Source organism: Daldinia decipiens (assembly GCF_022478715.1).
Source record: "Daldinia decipiens strain CBS 113046 unplaced genomic scaffold F4813scaffold_46, whole genome shotgun sequence".
Classification (NCBI taxonomy): Eukaryota; Fungi; Ascomycota; class Sordariomycetes; order Xylariales; family Hypoxylaceae; genus Daldinia; species Daldinia decipiens.
Window position 1 is genome coordinate 47800 of NW_026054589.1, and position 18018 is coordinate 65817.

The following is an 18018-nucleotide window of genomic DNA, read 5'->3' on the forward strand; positions in this document are numbered from 1 at the left end:
TGCTACGTAAAATTTTCATTTGATCGGACTCTCAGACTCTCAAACTAAGCATAGATTGATTCCTTCTGGGCCATTTAGACTTCTCGACCTATGCCCATCTTGGGGAAAGTCATGGCCCCATCTAATTCCCGGACAGTCATCTGATTGGTGAATGAGCCCTTTTTTTGTCACCTTGAATGACTCCATGTAAGGCTCGGCCGGCTTCTGAAATCTCTCGCCTTTGAAGACGGGTATATACGGCAAACTACGCATGTATGAGTAAGTTATTCTAATGTACCAACCGTAAGTGAAGAAATTCTGATATCCTCACGTCCCTTGTTGCCTCCCTAGACGCCTCGGTCATAACTTACGTGCCGTGCCGACTTGAACGTCTTTACCCCTGCGTATATTCTTCTATTTGAAGAGCCTCTTAAAGAGTTTAGATTCCGAAATAGAAAGTTCAGTCAGTCAAAAGTATCGCCTCCTCAGATACCATATACGTCTCCGAAACAACTCAACCAGCAATCATGACGGGTAACGATGCAAACAACGCCTCGGCGTCGACTAATGGCTCTTCGATACCTTCCTCTTCCAAGTCTGACTTCATCGTCAAGGCAGGGCTAGCCCAGATGCTGAAAGGAGGCGTCATTATGGACGTAACAGACGCCGCTCAGGCCCGCATCGCTGAAGAAGCTGGAGCCTGCGCCGTCATGGCCCTCGAGCGTGTCCCAGCCGATATCCGAGCAGAGGGCGGCGTGGCGCGCATGTCAGACCCTGGCAAGATCAAGGAGATACAGGAAGCTGTGACAATTCCTGTCATGGCCAAGGCCCGTATCGGTCATTTCGTCGAGTGCCAGATCCTCGAGGCTTTGGGTGTGGACTATATCGACGAGAGCGAGGTCCTCACTCCCGCCGACGATATGTTCCACGTCGAAAAGAGCCCCTTCAAAGTGCCCTTCGTCTGCGGCTGCAGGAACTTACCCGAGGCCTTGAGGCGTATTGCTGAGGGCGCTGCCATGATTCGAACCAAGGGCGAGGCTGGTACAGGAGACGTTGTCGAGGCCGTCAAACATATGCGCACGGTTAACCGTGATATTGCCCGGGCCAGATCTGCGCTTCAGGAGGGTGGTGACTTGGCCATCAGGGCCTTGGCGAGGGAGTTTGAGTGCGACGCTGCGCTGCTCAAGCAAACCGCCGAACTTGGCCGCTTACCAGTAGTCAACTTCGCCGCTGGAGGTGTAGCAACCCCAGCAGACGCTGCATTGATGATGCAGCTAGGCTGCGACGGAGTCTTCGTCGGCAGCGGTATTTTCAAATCCGGCGACGCAGCTAAGAGAGCTAAGGCTATCGTGAGAGCCACTACACATTTCCGAGACCCGAAAGTCCTGGCCGAGTGTAGTGAAGGCCTCGGCGAGGCAATGGTTGGTATCAGTGTCAACAGCATGAGGCCCGAACAGAAGATGGCCGGAAGGGGATGGTAATTCAGGATATGATATAATGTTACATGGACAGGACATCTGAATTTCAACAATTATACATGACAGTCAGCCGGGAGCATGGGGAATCAACACCGATGGCGTAGACTAAAATAAGACGAGGCGGATGTTTCTGCATTTTGTGACGGCGTACTTAAATCTACTTATTGACATGACCACCTCTATCCAGAAAAGCTAGATGGCCACTAATTCAACAAGAATATCCCACCAGTCTTGAGATTCTCATGCAGGTTGATTGTTCCAAATGGCGTCGCTCAGAGTCTTGTTAGGGGTGAAATATTTCTCTAAGTTTGGCTTTGCGCGGATGATTAGATCAGCCTCCATACGACCGAACACGATGCTTCCGTGCTCGTTCAGATGCGTCGTGTCCTTCTTGTCTGAACCATAGTTGTACTCCCAGGCGGCTTGCTTCCCGATGGCATTGATGTACTTCAGACTCGCCTCGTTGAGGTCGATGACGGCGGAGTCCGTTGCTTTGGCCGCTGCGATGGCTGCCAGACGCTGGTCGTGCAGCGAATCCGTGGCGTTGTGATCATCGTTTGAGGGGAAGGCCCGGCGTGAAAGTGACGATGTTAGTAACTAGATTTAATGTCAGTAGTAGGTAGGTGGTTGCCTCTTCCGGCTCTTCGCCTTCTGTGTTCCCCTTTCTCTGTGTTTTTCTTCAACTCCGCTTATAGTTATCTTTTCCCTCTCTAGGAATAATAGGGGACACATACTGGCGTACCACCCAATGACTTGACCTCGTTAGCGAAACGAATAAGGTTAGCTTGGTACTGCTCGAAGGTGACACCGCTGGTTGATTTTTGATCATTGTGTCCGAACTATGAAGGTATCACCGGTTAGCTTATATGCTATACAGCATTACTTATCAAGTCCGGTATGAAGGATGTCGTGTATCCTTTTCTTATGCCGTACTCAGTCTGGCGTCCTTACACTAATAGTCACGTAGCAATCATATTTGTCCACGTTATCCTGGAGGTGTTTCGTTATATTCGCCCAGTATCCGCCTGCAGAGAAAGACGCCGTCGTCGCGCCACTCTTCCCGATATTCACGCCCCAAGCCGGACTCTTAAGCGCAGCGAGTAAGCCGTCACCCCAACCGCCGTCGACCGCCGTCGTGGAATCGCCTGCCAAGAAAAACGCCGCAGGCTTAGACGAGCACTCGGCGAGCGGACGACCGACGACCAAAGTAGATAAGGCTGTAGCCCAGAAAATGAAACGCCACATAGCTATTGTGAGAGAGCACGTCGACTGTTATGTTTGACTACCGGAATATGTCTGGAACTGTCTCTTCGCAACCACAATTACGGAGAATCCAGGCCTGGGCCCGGACATCCATTTGTACTAGCAGATAAACCACGTATGAACGAAGCCATGTCTATAACGGGCATTTATAGCTTTCCTATTCTCCTCTCGACGAGTTACATCGGCGACAGCTAGGCCACGGAAGCACAGCTAACTCTCGTATGATTATGTACCGAGACACGGGCACCGAACTGTGTGCTATTGGTCCGTTTCGGGGTCGGTACATAGAAATTGGAGGCCAGCGCCCAATTCACCCGGCGGGCATCAGGTACCCACCAATCATCGACGGCGTACCTGGCACAGAAGAAAGCAGGGCGCGGCCGTACGGATTGCATTGTAAGACGCCACTGTCGTAGAAGGCTGGCCTTTTCCGGTATTGTATCTTCGCCGGGGGGCTATACCTTGACTCGATTGTTAATTTTAGACACGCAGAGCGCTCGTAGGGCTGACTACGGTGTATCTTTATGTAACTACTTGTTATTGTCAAGCCTAGGACGGATTGGCACATCCTAAACTCCTTTGAAATTGGTATTTTAATATAATATATTTTGCCTGGAACAGAACACGGATTATGCATATTGAATGTTTCAATAAGATCTATCATAGCCCAATAATCACTACGTCAAAGCTTTAAAATACAAGAACATTAGAGACTTATTTCGTATTAAACCGCCTTGCCAATACCTTGTAAGCCGTAGACACGTTAGAACCCATATAAGAATACGCTTCATTACCTCACCTGCACCCATTACGAATAGTAGCAGATATCCAAGTCACTCACTAGCTTTCGTCCTATATCGCCACATCACGTATACACGCTTTCCGTCCACGAGTTAACCTGCAGCCCTGTTTCAGCCATGTTAACATCCTTCAAGTAGTCCAGAGGCATCCACACGAGATGTCCCTTGATCTGGTCCAGCTTTGTCCGAATATCGTCTGGTGGGAGGAATCTGTCGAATATGTGGCCGGCTTTGACGCCCTTGGGTGGTAGGAAGGTGTTATAGTCGTCGAATGTTTTCACTATAATTAAATTAGATACGAACTTTTCCCCGGCTGCTCCGCCGAGCCTAGTAAAAACTTACCGTGGTCATCCGGATCCGCGTGAAACAGATGTCTAAATATCTCAGTGTTCTTCGTTGCGCTTGTGGTCCACATCTCCCACAGCTGGTCACTCATGGGATCCTCGACGAATTTGTAACTCTCATCTCCATCCCAAATATCGTTGGGCGAGTCCTGTCCGGGCGGTTGCGCGTTCGGGTCGTTACTCGCGTCATGAATTTGCGGTGGAAGTAGACCCAGATGTTCTCGCCAGAGATATCGCCGTAAGGTAGCGGCATGCTTCCCTGCTTCGAACCGCTGCCCATCCATGATGCTCTGGATCTTGTCGGTATCCTCCATGACAATTGATAGTTCGCTATCATGGTTGCCCAGTTGGCTTCTATCATTCAAATTGCTCGATCCGCAGATCACGACGCGATCATCTGCTATCAAGAGTTTGGCATGGATGTATAGCTCCTCTTGGATCCAGTTGTCGACCTCCTCTTGAGGATCATCCTCCCAAATCTCCTCCGAAAGTTTCCCGGTATTAGCCATCGCATGATGGGCGACGCTGGAAACAGACTTAGTTTCCTGGCCCTCTTGCCTCGCGGCTTCGAAGCGACGCTTAGCGTCAATGCTCTTAGTGTTTTCATCAATCTCCCTCTGGTCCTCTCTTTTGCCCATATGTTTGTCTCGTTCGCCCTCAACATCTTCAGTGCCGTGAATTCCTTCGCCCATAACTTCCTCTGCTTCGGCACGTTGGACTTCTTGATACTTCACGCCGGATACTTCCTCTTGCTTTTTAATTGCAGGTGTCTTGTTCAAACGATCGTAGGAGCGCAAGTTAAAGATGAATATGTGGTCGGTGGGATCAACGCCCTGTGCACGAATCTGTTCGAAGATTGAATGTTCGCCACGGCATATCGATTTGTACTGATAATCCATAATGGCACGTGTTCCGGTCGCCGCATCATCCCGTAAGTCACCAGCGAACCCCGGGATCGCAGGGATGACTATAATAACCCTGAATTTTCTCCCTTCCTTACCAGCTCTTACACAAGCATCTACGATTGCCTTTCCTATCGTGTTATGGATGGGAGATTGCTGATCGCCAGTGGCGGTGATGAAGAACTGGTTTTCGATGTATACATAATGCTGGGCGTTACGAATGATGTCCGAATATGCGTTCTGAATGCTGTGATCCGTCAATATACCACTAGACCAGTCAGCGCTGCTTCGGACTATCTGAGCGTGGACAGTTCCTCGGTTGTCGAGGTTTTTCGTCTCTAGAGGTGTTAGGGGATGAGGCACGTATTCGCCAACCGGATGTTTCGGTCGTTGCACGCCTACGAGGTCTTCATCTTCACCTTCACGGCCCCGTAGTATTAGCCAGTCAAATCTGTCATCGCGCTTATACTTGTCTCTCTTGACAAAGTTCCACCGTAGGATGAAATGCTCTGCAATATCATAAACGCAGGGCCCAATCACTCCCATGGCAACATCATGCCAGGGCATTCGTCCATAGTCGGCCTTACTCAGCTCGTTCTGTTTCCAATCCTGGACGTTCTGGAAATCCATGATACGGTTATTGTTAAAGTCTTGACCCGGCCAGACTTCATTGCGAACTCCTTCCGGGTGGACATCAGAGAGTATGTGCTGATGATCATCCCAGCGGCCGAAGCAAAGGTCTAGGCCTCCGATAAAAGCCATCTCGTAGTCGATAACGATGAATTTCTCATGATGAGCCCAGTAGAAAGTCATGTCTGCAGCGTTTTCCATAAAATTGTGGTCCGGATGTCGCATGACGGTAATGTTTCCAAAACCCGGCGAACCCTTAGGACATAGACTTTGTAGCGCATGCTTGGTATGTGCCGAGTTGCATGTTATTGCAGCCTCGACTTCGCGATAGACGATGACGAAAATCTTCACACCGGCCTCGGCACGGCGCTTCAAAATATTGTCCAACCGCCATTCTTGGTTGAAATACGGAGGTCTGCGAAGGAACAGTTCCGGAGAGAGCCACCAGTCCGCGATGTAAATCGTCTCCTTTGCCTGCTCTAAAGCTACCGATACAGCCTATAAAAGTAGATGAGCTCGGCTGTCAGGAAGGTGTTGTAATCCAGCGTCAAACTCACCCAAAAGTAATTTCTCCCATCGACATACCATTTAATGAGATTGCCGTCACGTTCTGGGAAATACGAATTGAAGCGGTGACTCTCGCAAACCTTGGTTCGTTTATCATCACAGGCCTTTTCGTGTTCTTCGTCATGACGGTGTTGTGGGTTAAACTACACACGTGCTCTTATGAGTGTTCATGTTCGTGACAGTAACCGGTACCAACTAATACAAGAGTGACTCACGAGATTTGCGAGTTTCCCAAATTTATGCCTAAGATAACGTTAATATACTCAGTTTGAAAAGCAGTATTAATAAGCACCGAGACGTACTTTTGATGAATGATACCAATTTTTGCGTCGTGTAAATGAGTGTCCTTCAGCCTCTCTTTCAACTCATGGAATGGGTGTCTTAGTTTATCCGAAATATCTGAGTGGTCTTGTCCGCCACTATTTTCATGGGAGCCGGCCATTGCGAACCGGTATATACTTATCTTACAGTTATAAAGACAAATTTAGTAGAAATGATGACGTCGAGGAATGTCCCGGGGGGGGGATGCTAAGGTGGGTTACACTGTGAAATTATACGATCACCACGCAACAGAGTCAGGGATGAGCTCCAGCTCTGCTTGTAGTAATTGAGAAAATAGAAATGATTATCAGAAGTTGAATTGGTAAGAGGACATAAACTACCTGATGTATGGGGAAATGTCAGAAACACCTTATGAACATGTTGTGTGAAAGCGAGATAGGACATATAAAAAGAACGTCGTCATAAGTGGCTGATAATTTGTCTTGGACGGGTAATACCATGTTGGTAAGAATAGGACTAACTTACCTGGGATGAGAAGCAGGTTATTTTTTAGTTCTATCAGGTAGATTGCTAACAAGAAAAAAAGAAAATAAAGATACGAGCGTCAAGCCGTAACACATATATACATGTAGTACTTCAAACTATGGGATAGATTCGTATAGTTAGTTAGTTAAATACTACCAAGTTTGGAGTTGTATCACGGCAATGCGGCACATATCTGCCAGTATTTACGAAATGTCGATCCCTCCTCATGTTTTTCTTTAGTAGCTGGAAAGAGATAGTCGATAAAATGATCTTGCAGCAGTTCTATGTAGGTAGGTAGGTACTTACGTAGATACCTGGCAAGGCCAAGACTTATATGTAAGAGCCAAGAATTATAAAACGGGACCGATCTTACGAAAGGACCACGAACGTACGTTTATGTAAGTCATTTAACATCCGACATCCGAGATACAATAAGATCTTGTTGGTTGCCGGTCTTAATATTTTATAAGAAAAGAAAAGAATCGAGAATGCAATCACGATAGATGTTTTGATGTTTTGGCTAAAATTAATTATAGTCGCAAGATCGGTTCGCATCCAAGTACCTATCAACTTCTCAGCTTTAGGTAAGCTTAAAGAAAGGGAGTGACGTCATTCGTGTCTCGAGGGACATTCTGAACCTGAATGCAGCAGCATTGAGCGTAACTGGAGCAAAAGGCGGGCATGACCTCGGGAGTTACGTAGGTACCTAGCCACTGTAGATCTGTGGCTAGTGAATGCTATTGTGGCCGACCACAACCCCGCCCCCGCTGCCCCTCTTTGGATAGCACCCCTCACCCAGACACTATTTACCTACTTTTGTAACAATGTTACAATACACATACACAAATGCAGATTAGTACCTAAAGCTACCCCTATCTGCCATCTACCAATTGATCTACTCCATTGCTTCATTGACCGCCCCTTCTTGTTTGCCTTAGGTAATTCACATATATATTCCATAAACTACTTTCAACAAACCTGTGGGTATGTTCTTCTCCCCTCCCTTTTCTGTCTACAATCATCTTCCGAGACATTGACATTTTCTCGTCTAGCTACCTCCTTAACATCTTAACCAACTATAGCCATGTCTGCCCCTGCGTTCCCCCCCGGCGGTACTCTCCTTCACACCTTCAAGAAGTCGTTTGTCGATGTACCCGTTAACGCAGAAAACGACAATGCCATCTCTACTACCGAGTTCCTCGAAGCTGCCGAGTCCCTAACGACCATGTTCGGTACGTCTATTAAATTTCTAAATATTAGTGGTACCATTTACTCATTGTTATCTCCCAATAGACGTCCTTGGATCCGTTGCCTTCTCGCCCGTCAAGTCTGATATGTTGGGCAACGTTAAGGTAGGCTCAAAACCCAATAGTTTACTTGAGAATAAGAGGAGCTAACACCCAAAAAGAAAATCCGGGATCGTCAGCTTGCCGCTCCTACTGAATCTGAGACCTTACAAGCTCTCTGCATCAACGAGCTAAAGACGAAAAAGCACGTCGCCACGGAAGGTCTCGTATGGCTAACACGGTATGATGATGCCCAAACCACCCCTACATAAGCTTCCTCGCCTGACTAACTTCTTTACCAGAGGACTGGAATTCACTTGCATTGCACTAAGCCAGAACTTGGCTCAGGAATCTGAAGAGCTCTCCGCTTCTTTTCGAAACGCATACGGCACGACCCTCAAACCCCACCACGGACTTCTCATCAAGCCCGTTTTCTCTGCTGCTATGAGCGCCTGCCCCTACCGCAAGGATTTCTACCCTAAGCTAGGGGATGACCAGGATAAGGTTTCCACCGAGTTGAGAACCTACTTGGCTGCTCTCGAGAACATTGTCGGTATACTTAAGGGTTTCTTGAGCCGCAAGGAGGCCAAGTGGTGATCAACGAAGGATATGTAACGTGTTCTTCAAAGACTCGAATACCATATTTCTCGACAGAGCTAGGAAATGTAATCTACCTGTAGTCCGTTCGGTTCTACAAGATATGGTCTGGTTTCGGACGTAATCAAGAGAACAAATGTCGAGTATTTGGCACCGCTAGTAAACATAAGTTGCAATGCTCTTGGCTCCCATGGTCTTTCCATAATATATCTTAGCCATTGCCTTTTGTTGACCTTTTTTCTATCCTCTTCGCTCAGTTCTACTGCCCCGTGAGGACCGTCTAGAATTTTAGACGGGCCTAGGGTCAATACATAGATAAGTACATAGATTAGGGGACGGTTGACCGAATAGTCGACCCAAAAGTGAATAACAGGTACCTAACCTACCTACTTATGTGAGTGATAAGATATTTATTATCTTGATTTTAAGTCCATAAAAGTCTTGGATAATTATCAAGATTACGGTTACATTCCTAAAGCTTTGAGGTCAATAGTATATCTTCGACTCTAGTCGTCACTAACAATAATAAAAGTCCATATCTCTATATGAGGTATGCATACCGTCATCTACCAGTGTCCATTATATTTAAAGATATAACCAACCCTAGGGAGGCGCAAAACAAGAATTCGCCATAAATAGATGTCTACCTATTAACTAAGAATACAATCGACTGAAAAAGCAAATACCTATCTGACGACATATGCCATCGCGACTAGGCTTTTCCCCAGATCATCCATTCATGTTAGTAGGCTCGGCTCGATGCATGATCAAGGTGCTCTCACTATTGCCCAGTTGATAGGGGCCGACTGACATGTAAAGTTACCAGTAACACCTACGTGGCCTCCACGAGCAAATCTATTGTTCCATGTAAGTCTATAGTTATAACAGGCAAATAGGATGAGAGTTAATAACAGCACTAACCTGATGATAGCTGAGTCGAAATTGTCCACGACGTCTTTACTGCCAATGTCGACTCGCGCGCTTGACCCGTCAAGACGTTTCACCCCAAACGCGCAGGTTCCGCACACGGCAAGGAAGTTGAGGTCGGTACCTCTGTAATCCCCCGTTTCGAAGAAGCCGGAATTCTCCTTCAACTCTGTCTCGATAGCTGAGCAGTCATCGCAGAGTGCCGAGTCCGCAGTCGTGTTCGGAACGAAATTGGTCTCGAAGCATATCTCAGTGTGAGTGTACTCCGTATCGTTGTGGAAGGTCTTATAGAAGCGCTTGTCGTTGGCGTGGCGGAATGTATCTCGAAGGTATACATCGACTGTGCTGCCGTTGGGGTGCTGGACTTCACGCTTTATGAAGGTCCCGTCGAGATTGGGTAGTTTGACTGCTGCTACCAAGCCTGAGACACTGAGTGTCGTCGCGATAAACGTGGGTAGATACATCTTGGCTCTACTGTCAGGGTAGTGATATACTGTATCAAGACAGTATGTATATTGATATTCACAAGTGAAATTGGTGCCTGTTAATTCTGCGAGGGTAAATTTCTTTGACTTTCCGGGCAGGATGTGTTCGCCTTGGCCATTGAGATTTATATATGAAGTCCAAAAATCTAAGCAAACATACTTCAGACGCCCGCAATATGCTGGAAGCCGCCACGGTAGAGGGTGTTGCCCATAGAAATCACCTGCCTGAATAGGATGCATCAGGGCCAATTTCCACATCAAAATTGTGTAGCAAAAGTCACATGGATCCGAACTTGTAACAGTGTTCACCACTTATCCAGGTCACGCTGTCATACTGATCATCTTGATTCACTTTCTCACGTGTCTATGTTTAAGTGTCTTATACAATTTCCCGTGACATAGCTCCAGCAAAATCCTATACCATTCACTCCTATACTATTCACTATATATTTCTCATTCAAAAGATAAAATAAAACCTCATAGGAACATGTTTTGATATTATGCTAGTTCGGATTAATATGACAATGATTACGTTGGCTTCCTCAACATAACGCGTCCTAGGTAGGGCTTCGGCACTATGTTATACCTTAATAGTATTCACTATTCAGTGCGTATATGTAATTACATAGATAAATGAAACCACACTGATATCGGAAGACATGTCACATTTGCCTCATAATGTATGAAAATAGTATGACATGCACTTCATGTTTAGTCCCGTACATTATCAGTTTCTTTGTTGAAAGTTCACCAATAGGCTGTCAAAGGTCGACATACCTTTTATTAAACTACTTCTATTAGATATTAAATAAGACTTGGGCACAAATCTCCATTTTGATTATTAGCAAAAAGGTGCTCATGAATTACGATGATTTCCTCCCTGTAGATATAAATATACATACCAGTGCCCGGTGATAATAGACTATAGCACATCTATTTTGGGCGTATGAAATATATAGGTACCTATTCTTTTGAAGACAGTATTAGTATACTAACGCCGCTGCCCGAAAAATGATGTTAAACTCGTAAGAACAAAAGAAAATCAGTATCAAATGGATCAGGTATTCTACGTGTTATTAATTTCGTCTAGCATAATATCAGGCTTTCTGAAGGTGGTAAGTATAAAAGCACGTCTTGAATAGGAGTTCCAAATTAACTGACAGTCTGAGAGGTGCAAATTATCATTGCAACCGTCACGTCTATGAATATTACTGGTGACGCAAGAGTAAGATATCAGTATACGTGCTAGACCGTTCGTTGCATTATACATAAGTTCTCGAGGTTACATGTCTACCTCTTAAGTAAATATTAGCGTCGTATAGTAAGACTGGTTATAGGATTGTATGCTAACTCTTCATTGGACACCATTTCATTTATATAGAATCATGATACCTAATAACAAATGTAACAGGCTATATGTGCATACCATGTAACATTACGCAATATTTAAATCCCTACAACCAGGCGCGACATAATCTAGATCCTCAACTTAAATTACTTCTATGAGAACGGCCCACGGCGTGTGCCTTTTTCGGGTAGGATTGTGTCTTCCTCCGGCGGTGGGTACCGGGCATTTTTACGTTGCAATATTAACGCCAAGATCAAGGGTAGTCACTATAACGGTAACAGCATTATGTGTTTGACTTTACCCGCGAAGACGGGGATTACAAGTCGGAATCATACAGTAAATCCGGGGTTTCTGGCTTTTGGGGGTTCACCTCACTACCTTACTGAAAACGTCATGAATTATTTCGGGGCTATGAATTAGCAAGTCTAGGTTGAGCATCTTAATTATTCTCGAGAGACAGTGTTACGCTGAAAAGTGTTTCTATCACGTGTGCTCCGATGAGCCAACTTACGTTTCTCGACGGTTCAAATTCCAGATAGGAAGGTCGTAGAGTCCCTTTACCATCATGGTGTGAATCTGCCAAGGCGTCCCCCGATGCTACACTGCCGATCTCAACATGTAGACAGGTGATAACAAGACAGACGGTAGCATGGATGTTTAAGCTCTAGACCGAATACGAATAACTCTATTTTCAAGTCTAGAATCTCGCCGCCTGGTATATTATAACTGCGGTATCTATATCTAGTCACCCCAAGTTCAGTCGGTAGGATACGGAGCTCTACTTTTAGCCATAACAAGAACACATATTGTCATGAGCCAGCAGGTCCCTGTATACCGCGTCAATATAGGATTCCGACAACCTGGGCACGAAATTCGGGTATCCCTTAGCGTCGAACCCTGCTTGCATCCTCGAGGGTTGCGTTGGCTCTTTTTATTTTGTCTAGGCCAAATAATGACACCGCTAAGGACCAATTTGCGTCCATAATACTCAAGCTATTGCTCTTTCGTTCGTCTAGACTTTACTGTTGAAAGATGCGTCTCCTTAGGCTTGGGGCCGTAGTAGGCTCGATCGTGTCTATTATAGCTGCTTCTCCAACATGTCCCATTGATGGACCTGTTTTCCCTAAGCCTCTTCAACCGTCTAAGAGCGAAGCGATTAAGGCCGCAGTGGCAACGCTGAAAGATGTGTTCGCTAATGCTACTGGGAAAGCCCAGAAATACTCTATATCAGTGCAAGTCTTCTCGGTGAACGAGCCAGAGCCCCTATTCTCGCTGTCACATACAGCGCCGAACCTCGCAAGCAAGAGGAGTACAGGAGTTAAAAAGGTTGATGAGAACACTGTATTCAGACTTGGGAGCTTGACTAAGATTTATACGATCTACTCGTTCCTGATCAACGCTGGTGACAGCCTCTGGAACGAGCCAATCACCAAATATGTCCCTGAGCTTCAAGCTTTAGCAAATCGATCAGATCCAGTAAGCTACGTGGCGTGGGATGAACTTACTCTTGGAGGTCTTGCATCACAATTGACGGGTATCCCCCGGGAATGTCAGTATCAATCCTAAACTCAGCAAGCTCTCACTGATACGTAGTAGATGCGTTACTTGGCGAATTGACACAGTCGGAGGATACGAGAGACAATGTGATAGAGTACGGATTTCCACCTTTGACTCAAGACGAAAAACCCCCTGTAAGTGCCTCGGAAATACTAACTCCATCAGTATAGGTAATTTATTGACATTAGATCTTATAGTGCGGAGTAGATCCTACTTGCGACCGAGAGCGTGAGTTGCAAATAGCACAAAACATGAATTCATAGTACTAATGATTTGATAGAGTTTTTCAATGGGATTAGTTTATTCTATCCATCTCTGGCCCCCTTCCAAACACCGGCGTACTCCAACGTTGCATTCCAGCTGCTGTTAGTATATGCGGAATGATACAGTTGATACTTTGTTAACCTGAATGTATAGCGGATATGCCCTCGAAACCATAACAGGCAAGACATTTCAGACGTTGATGGAAGAGAGTGTGATTAAGCCCCTAGGGTTAAATAACACATTCCTAAAAGCACCAGAAGACTCACGCGGCATCATTCCCGGGGATCGTTATGAAACGGGCTGGGCTTTTGATATTGGTGAATCCCTAGCGTAAGTCTTCTCTATACTTACTCATCTAGCTGAAAATAGTAACATGAGATAAAGCACCGGGAACATGTACGCCTCGGCCAAGGATGTATCTACGCTGGGCCGGGCAATTCTCAGCTACAAGCTGCTCTCACCCGTGTCTACAAGGCGATGGCTTAAGCCTTTCGCTTTCTCATCCGATCCACTTGCCATGGTCGGAATGCCCTGGGGCGCCAGGAGAATCAAGCTGGAAGACACATATCGATACACTACGGCTTTCAACAAAGCCGGGAATATCGGAGACTACAGTGCTATCCTAGCCATTCTACCAGATTTTGACATAGGAATAACCATACTCCTGGCTGGTGAGATTCCGGGAAATACGGGCTTTAGTTTTGCCGGTACGTATATTAAAATATTAACGGTTCTAGGTGATAGAAACGCTTATACAGAAATAGATACCATTGGAGAGCATATTCTCCCTGCGATAGAAGAGGCCGCCCGTTCCGAAGCAGGAGCCCAATACAGCGGACACTACGTTTATCCCAACGACAAAATAAACTCGTCGATGACCATCACCACTGATGAACTCCCCGGACTAAGCATATCCCAATGGTTTAGCAACGGGACAGACTTTGCCTGGATTGCAACAGTTTTACAAAACCAGTATTACCCACTCACGCCCCGTATCAGGCTTTACCCAAGCGGCCTCGAGGGGCCAGCGGAAAACGGTGGGAAGCGTGTGGCGTTTAAAGCGATGTTTGAAGATGCAGATGCTCCTAGGAATGACAATAAGATGTTTTCGACTGAATGCGGCTCGTGGGTAACCATTGAGTCTATCATATACGGGTCAGCGTCTATGGACGAGTTGATCTTCAATGTAGATTCTGGTGGGAAGGTTGTTAGCGTTACGTCGCCATCGTTGAGAGTTACTTTAAATAAGGAGTAGTTGTTTTCTCGGGGTTTATATTGTAATACATAGCTGTTATTATATCAGGCAGTTTTTGGGTTTAGTTAAGTCTCAATAAAGCTGTGGCGAAGCCTTTTGAAATACACTTTGATAGCTCATCGGCATCTTATAATAGTGTATATACAGTATTGAATTACCTGGGAGCTATCGAGTTCTTCCTAAGAATGCTCGGAATGGATTCATTAACTAGGTGGTTGGTCTTACTCAGAGGCAGGTAACGATGATGTCAAGTTAGAGAACTAGGAGACCCGCGATCCACCCTCCACCATATACCTCGTAAGTCGCATTAGTCGTATGTTCTCGGACTGGCGCGGAGAATTCAACTTGTCCGAGCTTTACAATAAATTCACCTCTCGACACCGAGGTAAGCAAGGTTGAAGAATAGAAGTTAGGGCCAAAATTTGTGTATACTACTTTGTATTATTCGATCCCCATACCCTTGATTTGAGTCCTCGGGAAGCTTAAGTAGGTACTTGGCTGACCATAAAGAAAGCTTCATATTTTGTTTGGAGCGAATTATTTCATGATTATTTACCCGTCTGAAATATTATTATACTAAACCCAACTACCTGTTCCCGAAATGCCCTTCCTATCAACACCCCTGACACTCGCAGCCACAGGTGGCATCTTGGGATCCGCATGGATATCAGGTATGTTGGTACGAGGGATATAAGCGAAATATAATAAATAATGGGACGCTAATAGAGCAATGCTTCACCTAGGCAATATCACTGCGCTGTCGATCTGTGCCGTACCGGCAGTCCTCCATAGTGGGACTACAGCAGAGGGTCTTCTAAGGGGATGGTATCTACAGTTCACTAGAGGAATGTACTACCTGCCAACGAAGGGTGCGGCAATTGCGCTGAACTACTTCTACCTAGCCTCCCGGCATCATAAGCGTGGGCTTGAATGGAGGGGGTATGCGGCCGGGGCACTGTCGAATTTATTGCTCATCCCCTTCACGGTGATCTTCATCGGCAGGATCAATAGCAAGATGATCACGGCTAACTCGGGCACGGGCAAGCAGCTGAGTCAAGAGGCTGTCCGACATCTGATTGATTTATGGGGAAAGTTGAATGGTGTTCGAATCTTTATGCCGCTGGTTGGGGCTGCTCTGGGGTTATGGAATCTCCTACAGTGATTACGGGAGCTTCCGATATGGCAGAAGGAAAAGACCAAAGCGAGAGGTAGGAAGCTATGATCACTCTGTACTTTATATTATAATATTAAATAGGCCACAGTGATAGGGGGAATTTGGGTTATATCGTCGTAATTATACCAATTGATTGCTTTCTATATAACTTACTAGTAGGATGTTTGTGTATCCTGATCGACAATAGGCAATATCTAGCATTAAACGATATATATACCCCTAATTGAGCGAAAAAGACTCATAAAATCTATACCAAAACGTCGAGCCTTAGAGCTCTAGGCACAGCCTCGACCGAGACAGCACTAGCAGCAACCGCTTCCGTTGCATCGCTGAGCTCTACCTCAGTCTCTTCGCCTGCCGCCAACTCATGAGCAATTGGATAGTTCCTCCGCCTCGCCCCAAAACCGAGCGGTTTCAAAAGTTGCGTCAAGCTACTCATCGCAGCAGGTCGGTGGAATGCTTCTTGGATATTTTCGAGCGACCGACCGCGGGTTTCAGGCATGTAGAAGGCGAGCACACCCACAGTAGCCATTGCGAGGCCGCCGAACAAGAAGTAGGCGCCGAAGGCAGATGCTTCTAAGAGGATTGGCGTGCAGATAGCTACCAGGAAATTTGTTCCAAAGCACAGGCCCATGGCAACACAATTAGCTGCTGCTCGCGTGTGGCCCGGCTGGATCTCGCTGGCATAAATCTTACCTACGATGCCCCAGGTAGCGCAATACGTAAGACTGAAAACGAAGACAGCGATGATGACAAACCACCTGGCGACGCCGTAGGGGTGGACTACGTCGGCAGCATAAAGACTACCCATTAGGAACATGCACGTTGCCAATGTGATACCGCCGCTGATAGCGGAGGTTCGGCGCCCCCATTTGTCGGCTAGTAAGAAAGCCGGGATAGAGACGATAAGCATGAGAATAGATGAAAGGCCTGAAGCGAGGAATGATGCGTTCTCTGATGATATGCCGGCTTGTTCGAAAAGGATGGGAGCGTACTGAAGACGTCAGTACGCTACGTATAACGCGTAGGAATTTATTAAATAGGAGAAGAATACTTACATAGAGCACGCCATCGATACCAGACAGTTGAACCATCCCAAGGATAAACAGGGCCAGAATTGTGCGGGCGCGATATCCCCTCTTGAACAAAAGCATAATACCCTGCCACGGCGTAAGACTAGGCGACTGTTCAGTAACGATGAGGAAATCTCGTTCGGCTTCAGCCATATTGAAGTCGAGCTTTTCTAGAGCCCGACGCGCATCAGCTTGCCTCCCCTGCAGCATGAGCCAGCGCGGGGAGTCAGGAAGCAAAAGGCAACTCCAAGCGAGAACGGCGGAAAAGGCGCATTGGAGGATATACGGCACACGCCAAGCCATGTCAGATTTTATATTGACAGTCCCGTAGCAAGTGAAGTAGCCGGCGCAGACACCAGCAGTAGCCATAAACTGCGGCAGTCCAGTTAGCGTACCGCGCCATCGCATCGGCGCGATCTCGCAGATATATACGTTGATATTGCTAAGAAAGATGCCCTGGCCGAACCCGGCGATCGCCCTGCCGGCAATGAACTGGGCCAAGCCGTGAGCTAGGCCTTGGACTAGAGCTCCGATGCCGAATAGGATCGCGCCCGGGATGATGATTGTGAGACGCCCAAACTTGTCAGCGAAGTGCCCGGCAAACAGGGACGGTAGGGTGCCCGTCAGCATGATCATCGAGACCGTGATACCCAGCATGGTAGCCGAGAGCTCGCCCACGGAATCCGTGAACTGCTGCATGTGCGTGATGGCACCGATAGACCCGGTATCGTAGCCATTGACCAGGCCACCTAGCGAGACAGCAAGGGCGGCTATCACGTACCGAGGTGCAAAATAGGGGTGAGTAGATGACGACAAGGTCATGACCGCGATCGTAGCTTGGGATACTTAGTCACTTGCTTTACAATGCCGAATGGTATAGGGGGAGGGGAGGGGAGAGGAAGGGGGAAGGTCTGCTTCGAGTCCAACTGCCATTTATACCAGGTATACGATAATTCATACTTACTACCTGGGTACTCACCTTCAAGCTCGAGACCATTCCAGTACAGGTTGGGGACGGTTGACTCCCCCGCACATCACATGTGCTATTCCCTGTCCCCATCCAGACGTGGTGCGGTGGATTAATAATGTGTATATCCCTATCACGATCCCCGTGGCCCCGGTAGCTTGGGTATCCACCCTCCTTCGGAGGAGTGCCGGAGGGCCCCCTGCATTCCTCTGTGTCTCTTTATATGCCGGCCAAGGCCTAGAATCTGCGTTTATCGGCCGCTGTCCTATTTGCGCATGGATCAATGTTTGTTGGGCTGCGTTCCACCCTATTATA

General features: G+C 46.8%; 8 protein-coding genes across 8 annotated transcripts; 4 read left to right on the forward strand and 4 right to left on the reverse strand.

Moving 5' to 3' along the window:
• Positions 1-49: 49 nt before the first annotated feature.
• F4813DRAFT_251539 (SOR/SNZ family-domain-containing protein) lies at positions 50-1925 on the forward strand. Its single transcript, XM_049240150.1, has 2 exons — positions 50-282; positions 435-1925. Exon 2 carries the CDS (start codon positions 507-509, stop codon positions 1458-1460), a length of 954 nt encoding a protein of 317 aa, XP_049095485.1. The 5' UTR covers positions 50-282; positions 435-506; the 3' UTR covers positions 1461-1925.
• F4813DRAFT_251241 (carbohydrate esterase family 12 protein) lies at positions 1579-2866 on the reverse strand. Its single transcript, XM_049240147.1, has 3 exons — positions 2409-2866; positions 2192-2296; positions 1579-2054 (listed from the first exon to the last, which is right to left on the reverse strand). Exons 1-3 carry the CDS (start codon positions 2700-2702, stop codon positions 1698-1700), a joined length of 756 nt encoding a protein of 251 aa, XP_049095486.1. The 5' UTR covers positions 2703-2866; the 3' UTR covers positions 1579-1697.
• A 444-nt stretch (positions 2867-3310) lies between these two features.
• Positions 3311-7114, reverse strand: F4813DRAFT_374105 (phospholipase D/nuclease). Its single transcript, XM_049244886.1, has 5 exons — positions 6266-7114; positions 6179-6206; positions 5954-6106; positions 3863-5894; positions 3311-3800 (listed from the first exon to the last, which is right to left on the reverse strand). The coding sequence occupies exons 1-5, from the start codon at positions 6403-6405 to the stop codon at positions 3586-3588; spliced, it is 2568 nt and encodes an 855-aa protein (XP_049095487.1). The 5' UTR covers positions 6406-7114; the 3' UTR covers positions 3311-3585.
• Positions 7115-7234: 120 nt separating this feature from the next.
• On the forward strand, positions 7235-9054 carry F4813DRAFT_374106 (het-c). Its single transcript, XM_049244887.1, has 4 exons — positions 7235-8002; positions 8064-8122; positions 8179-8297; positions 8359-9054. Exons 1-4 carry the CDS (start codon positions 7855-7857, stop codon positions 8651-8653), a joined length of 621 nt encoding a protein of 206 aa, XP_049095488.1. The 5' UTR covers positions 7235-7854; the 3' UTR covers positions 8654-9054.
• Positions 8996-10286, reverse strand: F4813DRAFT_374110 (putative necrosis-inducing factor-domain-containing protein). The gene is made up of 2 exons (XM_049244888.1): positions 9575-10286; positions 8996-9508 (listed from the first exon to the last, which is right to left on the reverse strand). Exons 1-2 carry the CDS (start codon positions 10042-10044, stop codon positions 9421-9423), a joined length of 558 nt encoding a protein of 185 aa, XP_049095489.1. The 5' UTR covers positions 10045-10286; the 3' UTR covers positions 8996-9420.
• Positions 10287-11783: 1497 nt separating this feature from the next.
• F4813DRAFT_374113 (beta-lactamase/transpeptidase-like protein) lies at positions 11784-14595 on the forward strand. The gene is made up of 7 exons (XM_049244889.1): positions 11784-12962; positions 13010-13104; positions 13168-13198; positions 13251-13335; positions 13388-13564; positions 13619-13941; positions 13999-14595. Exons 1-7 carry the CDS (start codon positions 12446-12448, stop codon positions 14487-14489), a joined length of 1719 nt encoding a protein of 572 aa, XP_049095490.1. The 5' UTR covers positions 11784-12445; the 3' UTR covers positions 14490-14595.
• A 284-nt stretch (positions 14596-14879) lies between these two features.
• Positions 14880-15780, forward strand: F4813DRAFT_374114 (uncharacterized protein). Its single transcript, XM_049244890.1, has 2 exons — positions 14880-15160; positions 15233-15780. Exons 1-2 carry the CDS (start codon positions 15091-15093, stop codon positions 15649-15651), a joined length of 489 nt encoding a protein of 162 aa, XP_049095491.1. The 5' UTR covers positions 14880-15090; the 3' UTR covers positions 15652-15780.
• Positions 15781-17890, reverse strand: F4813DRAFT_251645 (putative MFS sugar transporter). Its single transcript, XM_049240151.1, has 2 exons — positions 16722-17890; positions 15781-16657 (listed from the first exon to the last, which is right to left on the reverse strand). Exons 1-2 carry the CDS (start codon positions 17556-17558, stop codon positions 15911-15913), a joined length of 1584 nt encoding a protein of 527 aa, XP_049095492.1. The 5' UTR covers positions 17559-17890; the 3' UTR covers positions 15781-15910.
• Positions 17891-18018: the final 128 nt, after the last annotated feature.

Bases quoted from the DNA above. Each gene is read 5' to 3' on its own strand.
- F4813DRAFT_374106 (XM_049244887.1), top strand. From the start codon at position 7,855: ATGTCTGCCCCTGCGTTCCCCCCCGGCGGTACTCTCCTTCACACCTTC. The intron at 8,003-8,063 runs GTACGTCTATTA...ATCTCCCAATAG, and splicing joins GTCCCTAACGACCATGTTCG to ACGTCCTTGGATCCGTTGCC. The intron at 8,123-8,178 runs GTAGGCTCAAAA...ACACCCAAAAAG, and splicing joins ATATGTTGGGCAACGTTAAG to AAAATCCGGGATCGTCAGCT.
- F4813DRAFT_374113 (XM_049244889.1), top strand. From the start codon at position 12,446: ATGCGTCTCCTTAGGCTTGGGGCCGTAGTAGGCTCGATCGTGTCTATT. The intron at 12,963-13,009 runs GTCAGTATCAAT...GATACGTAGTAG, and splicing joins GACGGGTATCCCCCGGGAAT to ATGCGTTACTTGGCGAATTG. The intron at 13,105-13,167 runs GTAAGTGCCTCG...TAGATCTTATAG, and splicing joins CTCAAGACGAAAAACCCCCT to TGCGGAGTAGATCCTACTTG.
- F4813DRAFT_374105 (XM_049244886.1), bottom strand. From the start codon at position 6,405: ATGGCCGGCTCCCATGAAAATAGTGGCGGACAAGACCACTCAGATATT. The intron at 6,107-6,178 runs GTGAGTCACTCT...GCACGTGTGTAG, and splicing joins TTGGGAAACTCGCAAATCTC to TTTAACCCACAACACCGTCA. The intron at 3,801-3,862 runs GTAAGTTTTTAC...ATTTAATTATAG, and splicing joins CGCGGATCCGGATGACCACG to TGAAAACATTCGACGACTAT.
- F4813DRAFT_251241 (XM_049240147.1), bottom strand. From the start codon at position 2,702: ATGTGGCGTTTCATTTTCTGGGCTACAGCCTTATCTACTTTGGTCGTC. The intron at 2,297-2,408 runs GTAAGGACGCCA...ATACCTTCATAG, and splicing joins ATTGCTACGTGACTATTAGT to TTCGGACACAATGATCAAAA. The intron at 2,055-2,191 runs GTATGTGTCCCC...CATTAAATCTAG, and splicing joins AGTCATTGGGTGGTACGCCA to TTACTAACATCGTCACTTTC.
- F4813DRAFT_251645 (XM_049240151.1), bottom strand. From the start codon at position 17,558: ATGACCTTGTCGTCATCTACTCACCCCTATTTTGCACCTCGGTACGTG. The intron at 16,658-16,721 runs GTAAGTATTCTT...TGACGTCTTCAG, and splicing joins GTATCGATGGCGTGCTCTAT to TACGCTCCCATCCTTTTCGA.
- F4813DRAFT_374110 (XM_049244888.1), bottom strand. From the start codon at position 10,044: ATGTATCTACCCACGTTTATCGCGACGACACTCAGTGTCTCAGGCTTG. The intron at 9,509-9,574 runs GTTAGTGCTGTT...ATGGAACAATAG, and splicing joins TTCGACTCAGCTATCATCAG to ATTTGCTCGTGGAGGCCACG.
- F4813DRAFT_374114 (XM_049244890.1), top strand. From the start codon at position 15,091: ATGCCCTTCCTATCAACACCCCTGACACTCGCAGCCACAGGTGGCATC. The intron at 15,161-15,232 runs GTATGTTGGTAC...TGCTTCACCTAG, and splicing joins GGGATCCGCATGGATATCAG to GCAATATCACTGCGCTGTCG.
- F4813DRAFT_251539 (XM_049240150.1), top strand. From the start codon at position 507: ATGACGGGTAACGATGCAAACAACGCCTCGGCGTCGACTAATGGCTCT.